At 33.6% G+C, this 9,921-nt stretch overlaps 1 protein-coding gene across 2 annotated transcripts in view; it reads right to left on the bottom strand.

Annotated features, from left to right (window-relative positions):
• Nucleotides 1-351: 351 nt before the first annotated feature.
• The window catches only part of LOC112047039 (CHH-like protein), a 91,470-nt gene continuing 81,900 nt past the window's right edge, over nucleotides 352-9,921 (bottom strand). The window contains exons 2-4 of one of the 2 annotated variants that reach the window (XM_052887983.1): nucleotides 5,553-5,767; nucleotides 4,942-5,068; nucleotides 352-3,183 (exon numbers count right to left, since the gene is read on the bottom strand). In XM_052887983.1, coding sequence (XP_052743943.1) covers nucleotides 4,942-5,068; nucleotides 5,553-5,767 — 342 coding nt within the window. In that variant the 3' untranslated portion in view covers nucleotides 352-3,183. The remainder of the gene's footprint in view (nucleotides 3,184-4,941; nucleotides 5,069-5,552; nucleotides 5,768-9,921) is intronic. The other variant, XM_052887984.1, reaches the window with a different exon arrangement.

Below are 9,921 nucleotides of genomic sequence, written 5' to 3'. Positions count from 1 at the left end.
TTGTTGAACAATATATGTGAAAAATTCAAACATTTATATGATTTTCGTTAATTTGTTGAAAACTGAAAATGTATTGACTGTGTTTTTGACAATTCGTAAACTATTGGACTATGAGAATAGTGCCTCGTAGATTTGTGTATATGCGGCGACCACCAGCAGCCATTTTGATTTTTTGGAAATTGGTGTCGCATGGCTTACAGTCTCAGACTGCGATATCACTTTCGTAAAATTTTGAAAATGCTGGTCATATGGATTTGAAAAGGTGTTTTGATTTTTCCTTAGTTTAGCATTAAAATACTTTTGTTTCTTTCTCGAATTCAAATCTGGGGTATTGAAATAAAAATTCGCATATTCTTTTTTTAAATGAAATATATTTCATGGAACCCGTAGCGTTTCTTAGCTGTTGTATATAAAATTTATACAAATAGATTAATATTTTACTAATTCAATATATTTTTATTATTACAATAATTCCATAGGCCCTATAAATCGTTTTTAATTTCTGGCTCCATACACCATTAGCTAAATTCGTTACAACTATTTTTCTTGGGACAATAATTGGCACCATTTCTCTAAACATAGGAGTGATAGTGTCTCACCAAAGTTGAAAATATGGGCGATTAACTGAATATAGAAACATAAAAAGATGTAATCAAACTCCTGGACATACATGAGAGCTGTCAAAAAATCTGTCAATTTTACCGCGCAGTTTCAACTCAAGTGGCGCCCACTTAAAACAAGAAAGTTTGTTATAACTTTAAATATTCGTGTTCCATCACAAGTTAGATTTTCAGAAAAAAAAATCTTGTCTATGGTTGATGGTAACTTGTGTGGTAAGAAACGCTAAAAGAAACTATAAAAATCGAGATTCAAAATACAGAGAAAAGTTTTAGTGGAACTAATTAAAACAGTCAAATAAGTATAAACCGCAACTTACAAGATAAAAATTTCAGAAATACGTTAGACTGACCGTACTGTGGCCACTGACGCCTGAGCATAGAGAAAATGTATTAGACATAGACAAGTATTTTCGAATAGATTATGAATTAAATCAATAGTCCCGTATGTAATCGGTACTTAGTTCATTTAAATAAATATTCGTAAATCAAGTGTTAGTAGCCAAAGTACGTTTAGCCTGAGTCAGTAAAAGTTATAATCACTGGTATTCTCAACGGTTGCAAGTATTATAATATCGTTACAATAATAAAAAATAAATTATAAATCGTAAAAAGTAACAAATAAATAGGTCGGAAGTATATAAAAAATAAATCTTTATAAATACTTATGAACTAATTAAATTGCTAAATACAACTCAACCATTCCTATTTTATGTGACGGTAGGTAAAGTGAATAAAACCGTGCAATGGTATGATTAATTAATTCAATTTAAATAATGTGAAATTAAATTAAAAGGTTAATTAATTATTAAATAATTTAAAGGGTAGTAATTAATAAATTAAATTCTCCTTAAATTAATAAATCAATTTACAATATAAATCGTAAAACATAAAAATGATTTACTTTACTAAAATCTTCTCATGTCATTTTGTGTTTCACTTTACCACCAATTCTTATTTAAATCGTGCGTTAAATTGTAAATGTAAACAAAACTCAAATAGATTGCGTCCAATTAAATATTTTTAAAACCGTTAACTAAAATCGGAATACATACATTAAAAGCCACGTTTGTGATTTACATAATTAAACTATATATTACAAAAGCCTATTAGTTACTACTGTAAAATCTATTAAACATAATATAATACCATCGACAATACAAACGGAGCCTACCATGTTAGTAGAAAAAATCAGATAAAAAAGCGTAAGTTATTTGTTTCATTAAATACTGCGTTTGGAATGCGTAAAAATATTATTAAATAGGCAAACTCAGTCGAAAATTTTCATCATCGAAGATAGATAATTTGATGACCAGCATCGGATCCAGGAGAATATCTGCCTCTGTGAGTCTATATAAATATTTTTTTTTTATAATTTTGAATGTTTTTTTTTTATTTTACCTAGGAGGCGTCTAATACAAATAATATAATCAATAAAACAAATCTTTATTAATATACATTACACTCCCGTAGCTAGAAGCTTACAACACTTATATATGTATAACACAAAATAATAAATGTCCTTAGCACTGTATACACATTTGGTGCTAATTCGGTTGTACACATACACAAATCCGCGAACATCACTAAATTTGTCAAAAATAATGCTGTCCTTTACTACATGGAACGTTGCAAAAAGGATAGCACTACTTTGGAACCTGTCAATTTAGTTTTGTTTCCGAAATTTGTGTAAGCCGAATTATCACTATTTTCTAATACAAATTATGATAACATTACAATTACAAAGACTAGAATACGTTGAGGATAGAAAGCAGACGTCAATTTGGAGGAACTTGACATTTCTGTTCTGCTTTTTGTTGGCAAAGCGGTGGATTTGTGTTTTACCTTTACGCTGTTAATATTGTTTGGATTGTGCTCCGAGGAATTAATATAGTCAGTTAACATATTAACAGCCTTAGCGATGCTTATATACAAGGAAGTAAGGGCCAAAACTAGTAATAATTACATATTTTAAGAAGTAACATAGCAGTAGAAGTAGTACTACACGTGCTATTTCGGCTGTACATAAATCTCTATAGGTACTAAACTGACAGATCTAAAGTAAAGCCGTCCTTTTCTCACTGTTCCCTATTTGAAAAGAATGGCAACACATTCACTAGCTTTTAGCTGGTATACCTAATTTAAGGTTATTTTACAAAAACCTATCCATGTAAACCGGATGTGATAAAATTTCAAATTGCGTACTTAGACAAACATAGCAAACAAAATAAATTAACATGTCATGGCGATGGCTTTCTTCGATAACGTTATATTCTATTTAATTTTGAATCCTTATATTTATAAGTTTGAATGAAAAAAGATGGTACTTTTATCCGTAACTAGCTAAGGCTTTACTTATATTAATTCCTCTGAGAGTTTGGTTTGATTTTTAAATCGGTCGGGTTATACAATATGGCGTCATGTCAAGTGATGGCGCGAAATTTGGCTGTGTGCGTGTTAGCGTTTTCCGATGAAGTCGATCATTTGATCTAACTGTTCCTCCTCGTCGTAGAGGTACAAAGACTCCATGCAACCCTTGAAGTAGGGTGAGGTGAAACATTTTGACCTGAAATATAAAAAAAATGTTAAAAAACTTGCATTAATAATACCTCAGAAGGACAGAAATTGACGAAAGAGAGAGAGGATATAGTTTATTTATTCGAAACTTCATAAATTTTCTCCCTATCTGCTCCATAGCATGGCATTTGTCTATGCGAATATAATGAATAAAATGAAAATACAAATAATTCAATCAATTTGCTATAATTATTATTGGTTTTGATCAGCCTCAAAGTTGGCCAGCAGCTAGTCAATTGATCCCGATCGCTTAAACTAGTGACGTCTGTACGAATAAAGACTGATTTCGATCAATACAATATGGTACGAGTGTGTTGCCAATCATAAAACACAGATTTTGCCCGATTATGTAGCAATGACGCACGATCGACCTTATCGATAGATATAAATTATATACCAATCGATTTAACCGTTTTATCCAATGGATATATAATTTACTATTGAGGCCAAGGCACTTTTAAGTGCTATATGATTAATTCATACATTCTATTACTAATAATTTCCAATCACTTCTTCCGAAATAGTTTTACGCTGATATAACAAAAATAATTTGTAAAAATACATTAATAGAATCTTATGTTACTAACATGCACTAGAGTAAGAAAAAGTTAAGAAATGATACAGAAAGTTGAGACACTATAATAATACAATAAAAAAATGTTATTAAAGAAGTTGTAAGTAAAGTATTTTGATTACTTTAGGGTGTATTTAAATTAGAGTGCCAGATGGTTGGTCAGTTAAGTTATTACTACAAAAGACAATATTTTTTGTGAAAGCAAATTATGGCAGTATTGAAAATATTAAAGATTTTCCTTAAATCGTCGTATTCACAACGAACTTTGAATATATAAAATCAGCTGATTATTAATAAATCTATTTACTTCATGACGAGTAGCTTTAGCTATGTTCTGTAACTATCATTAATCAATAAGATGACTAATTTGAATGCACCCTTAATATTTGTTTACTCCAAATTCATACAAATTTTATAACCATACATATAAAAGAGTAGATTGTTATGACCAAGTTATAAAGATAATTTAAAGTCATTAAAAATATCCGAATCACCAAAAAGTCCGTGAAGATGTGCAAAGTGGTGCAGAAGTGGCATGCTGTTAATAACCAATACTTTAATTAAACGAGTGTTTCAATATAGCGTGCTTGTAAAAGAAAGCGTGATAAATTTCGTGTAGAGCTGAAAAGAGAAAGGATATCGAGAAACCAAAAGCCAATCTGAAAGTATTAAGAAGGAAGGGTATATTCCTATAAGGTAATATATTAGTATATATTTTAGATAATGTGGGTTCTTTGTTGATTTAATTAAATAAAGCTTTGGTATACATAATATCAGTAACAATTAAACTTAACTCTTGATATGGGTTGTCGCAACTTTCATTTAATTTTTTTCACTGTTGAGACAGCAATGGTTAATTTTTGATATTCAAACATGAATTTCTTCAGAATTATTTTCGATTTGATTTGATTGTATTATTTTTTATTTTGTTAGCAATAGGTACCCACAAGCTCCAATATTTCCACAAATAACTTGCTATAACTCACAAAAAAAAAGTAGTACAAGTACATAATTATATTTTTTTTATACATTATATTTAGTTTTTAATTTATAGAAAAAATCTGTATAATTAAGTCTCTATTACCTGTATTTAAAATGCTTAGTCAGTGGAAGAATAGGAATCCATCACAAGGAAGAAAGGAAGGAAGGTAAAAATAAAAAGTCTTCTGGTACCTAATCAGTAATCCCTGGGTCCGCACCGTGTAATTGTTTTATATACTTCTTGAATAGATCTAGTTGGTCCGTTTCTTGTAGCACTTCCACGCAGCCTTTGAAGTAGTCTGTCGTGAAACAGTCTTTCCTGTGTCCCAACAACCAACAGATATTTTGAGTATAAATACATATAATCAAATAAAGCCTTAAAGTTTGCCATATCCCCAAACGTTTAGATTCATTTAGTAAAATGAATTCGTCAAATCTCTAAACTATTAGATCAGTTTAGAAACATTACAAACTTCAAAGCTTTGCCTAGTCTATTTTTTTATTTGGCTGAAAAACGCCACAAAACTAAAAAAAAGAAAAAAATAAACAAAGTCTAATAGTTCTTTAACGTTGAAATTTAAAAAAAAAAATACTGGCTGGAAAATGTCACATTTACATAAATTACAATTAATTATCGACTGAAAAACGCCACAGCACATAAATACAATAAACAGTTAAATATAAAAAATCAGTGGCGGAAAAACAACATTGAACAAATGAAATGCTAAAAATTAAATAATACTTTTTAATTAATACTGGCTGAAAAACGCCACATAAAAAAAACAGATTGTTTATGGTCGCACCTGCACAGATTATAAAGCTGCGGCTCCCGGAAGAGGTTGAAGCAGTCGTCGCAGATCCGGTCGAGGCGCGCAAAGATGGCGGCGTCGTACACGCCCTTGCACTGCAGGTTGAAGAACGAGCGGCGCGCGACGTGGTGCGGCGCGGAGGCGGCGTGCGGCGCCGTCGCCAGCGCCAGCGTCATCAGCGCGCACACTTGGATTGAGCTTAGATGCATCTGTAACAAGCGAAATACCATTGGCGTATCTAGGATTATTTCCAGGGGTGGGCCTGGGATGGACCTACATTTCACTAAACAGAGTCGACGTTCAATATAAAAATTTTGTTAGCAATATTTGTAGACGCAGACCTCTGAAACGGCTCGACTTATTTATTATTTTTTCTTTGTATCTATGGTAGGTAAGTATCAGAATAGGTCTTAATTTATTTTTCAAAATATTTATTACTTATAGATTTTTCTTTATTATAAGTTGTAATTGTTAATGTTTGATATTTTAAATGATATTTTCTGTAAAATTATTAGTATTTCGGCGTTCATCATAGAATTTCAAATCGGTACCCCAGTATCCTAGGGTGGGCACGGGACTATTCTAGGGTGGGCCCGGCCCACCCACTATGCGAAATACACATTACTTCACTTTTCTGATTGATTATTTACAGGCTCCTTGAAGAACCTAAAAACTTTGAAGCTTAATGTTAATGGCAAGAGTCGTATCCGAAAACTCTTATTTGACTGGATCCCCGATCTTTTCCAAAGGTTTTTGATTAGTTAAAGACTTATTTTTTATGTTATATAATGTCACGTTTTTGTGAACGTTGTTCACGTTTTTAGTTGTATAGGTAAGGACTTAGTTGCAATCAAGGCTGGTGTTAGGCGATGATGCACGTGCTATGTTGTAGGGGGTACAGAAAACGGAAGCTGGAATGACATTCCGTAGCTTGAGTTTTTCTGATTGTGTTATTTGCTGTAGACTCCTTGTAGCTCATAGTCTGTAAACCTATTGAGCTTCACAGTTAATTGCCGGACTTAAACACTTCTCCGGAGACTTGGAATAGACTAACGACCTTTATCTAAAGTTTTTAGCTTAGTTATAGAAGATAAAGTCATGTTCATATTTAAAAGACTTGGTTAAGAAAGAATATTTGCCATTTTTTTCAAATATGACCAATATTTCCATTCGTCCAAGTCGGAAAGAGTGTTAGGAGTGGATACGTTAATATTCCACAGATTGAACCTATGACCTCTCAATGTTGAATCGGGCTCGGTCTCTTTACCGTGCAGCTATCGAAACTTCTAACTGGTACTACAGCACCACCAATTTTAGGAGAATTCAACGTTAGGAGGGCTCGAGTGTCCATAGAGAAAGTAGAACCCGAGAGGAGGACATGGGTGAACAGAACGTTTTAGGTCTGTGAGATTCGTACTTCGACTTAGAAGGGGAGGTGGGCATATAGACTGAGAGATCAGCTTATAAACGTGACAAATGACGTAAGAAATCAGAGACTTCAGATGAAGTCTATGGTGTTGGAATATAAACTAGTTGGTGACCGTTTTATAGGTACCATGAACCGACTACAGTCTACATCATTTATTATATTGTAATTAGTACCTAATGTAAATATACATTGTAACTTGATTGTAACAGTCGAGTCACTACCTACATACTTACTAGTCCATAGACTACGTCAGAGGTGAGGTTCATAGGTTAATTACTGCACAGTTTTAATATAACTCAATTCAAACCATAACTGTAACACTAACACAGAAAAAGGTTCCACTTGTTCGTACGTAACTCTGAGACCACGGACCGGTTAAAAACCAAGACCCACACACGTCGACCATTATTCGCATTGTTTATTGCGGATAGTGAAACCGCGGCAGAGTAGGCTTACCAAGCGATCTGATTTCCCAAGAAAGTCCGTAAACCTTGCATTGAACCTTGTATAGCACTGCAGCGGCAGCTAAGGAGTTTGGCCAAAATTCTTGTAACCTTGTTTAACGAATATATATCGGTTTTCAATACATAATTTGCTACTCGTATTATGTAAATTCGACCTTAATATTCTGTAGAGAAAAGATTTGTATTTTTCTATGTAACGAATAATCTGAAACTACTGGACCGATTTGAAAAATTCTTTCACCAATAGAATGCTACATTATCAGGAAGTAGCCCCCGTATCCCCGTATGCCCACGGAAGTGAAAACTTACGCCGGAGAAACATGCAAGGTATGGTGTTAGATATTTTTGAATATATTTAGATTTATATAAACCTTTATAAAACAAACCAAACTTTATAATACTTTCCGTGAAAAATCCAAATAGAGTACTCATAGTCGTCTTTACTTCATACTCGTTTATTCTTAGTATATTGGTCAGATTACTAAACAATATTTCATTTTCTAATCCGAGTTATTGGGATTGTCTCTATAAAACGACATAGTATGGCCAACCCAGTCACCCATTAAAGGCAGGCTGTAGGGAGATTATATTAATTCCTACAACCTCAAAAGCCGGTGGTCTCAGATAATCGCCCCGTATAAACTATAAACACTTTATGCTTGTCCACTTTAGTTAATCACTACCACAGAGCACTGAACTAATATAGAGTAAGTAATTTAAATACGTGAAGATTTTTGGAGGTTTCAATTTACTTTAAGCGAAAATATGTGAGGGAAGCTTTGGATGAAAGAGCCTCAAGAAGTCTCAAATTAATTTAATTAATTTATTATGGAACACGGCTAAAACTTAAGCGATATAACGTCGGAGTATGCCCGACTAATTTTGAACCCATACGCGGTCCTTAGTCATGAACTGGTTGTAGCAACGCGGTGCGAACCAAACGTGTTTCGTGATCCAAACGTTAGCCTTGTTTCATAATAAATTAAATTTGTTATATTTCCTTTTTTATTTTTATACTCGTAATATGTAGTTAATATAATACCTGTAAGTACGTACTCGTAATAGGTACGTAGTTTTAATATTATTGTAAAATTAAACAAATATTAAAAATATGTATGTCATATAATTGACCTCTTCCTCCGATTCCGGAAGGTGTGGGTTCGAATCCGGTCCGGGGCATGCACCTCCAACTTTTCAGTTGTGTGCATATTCAGAAATTAAATGCCGTGTCTCAAACGATGAAGGAAAATCATCGTAAAGAAACCTGCATACCAGAGAATTTTCTTAACTATCTGCGTGTGTGAAGTCTGCCAATCCGCATTGGGCCAGCGTGGTGGACTATTGACCTAACCCTGATAATAATGATGATGTCGTATAATTAAAAAAATAATAATAATTTAATTAGAAAAGCTTCTGTAGTTTATTTAGTCTGTGCGACTCGGTAGGTGTTCCCTAATCCGGTCCGACGACTCCGCCCGCTCGAACACCTGACAAACGCTGCGCCACCTGGTCGCTACCCGCTACCCGCTACCTGCTCATTACTCTATAAATAGCAACAACTTAGTACAGGTTAGATAATTACTCGTATAGGTATAATATGATGAGAATCAGCTCGTCTTATTGTATATGTATACCTACTAGCTGAAAAGTTCGTTTGTTTGCTGGACTGCGCTAATCTCAGGGACTACTGGTTCGATTTAAAAAAATATTTCAGTGTTAGATAGCCCATTTATTGAGGAAGGCTATGTACTATCACGCTAAGGCCAATAGGAGCGGAGCGCCAATGAAGAATGTTTCAAAAACTGGATATATTTTCCTATAAAGAGCTTACGCTGCGTGCGTTGCGTACACGGTTAAAGTTTCGCAAAAATCATGTATGACAGAACAGAGGGCCTAGTGGCAGTTTGATACTGTTACCGTCGCGTAACGTAAACGTCCTCTAGTAATATGATATGGCCAGTGGCGTGCGCAAGATATTTAACTAGGGTAGGCATTACGCGTATAAAATTCAAAATGAAAAATTCTTTCTACTGGTTCGTAATTAGCACAAGGGGTACGCAGTGGATTTTTGCATCTATGAAGTGCATGGTACTGGATATGGCTAGAGATAATCATTTACCCATCAATGCGAGAGAAGAACTTAAATCAAAAGCATATGTACGGAACACAAGGCGCTCGTTGTGTACGGACTGACGAGTTGAATAGATGCCTTGTTTCGTTAGTTGTGAAGCGGCACGGGTATTCACCGCTCGGGAACTCGACTACACTAATAAAAACTTAAATAATTAAATTAAAAAAAAACAATGTTATATTATATTGTCGTTAAAACTCTAAAAATATAAATGATTATCTCTAGCTATATCATATTATATTTTCAGGAACTTTTCCCGAATTTTAGACAACCTTTTTTGGGATTTAATTACGTAACTTTTGAGCATATTTTTGTATTAATGTCTATAACCATTTTACC

This window comes from Bicyclus anynana, chromosome 20 (assembly GCF_947172395.1).
Source record: "Bicyclus anynana chromosome 20, ilBicAnyn1.1, whole genome shotgun sequence".
NCBI lineage: Eukaryota > Metazoa > Arthropoda > Insecta > Lepidoptera > Nymphalidae > Bicyclus > Bicyclus anynana.
This window is presented reverse-complemented; position numbering and strand designations above follow the sequence as displayed.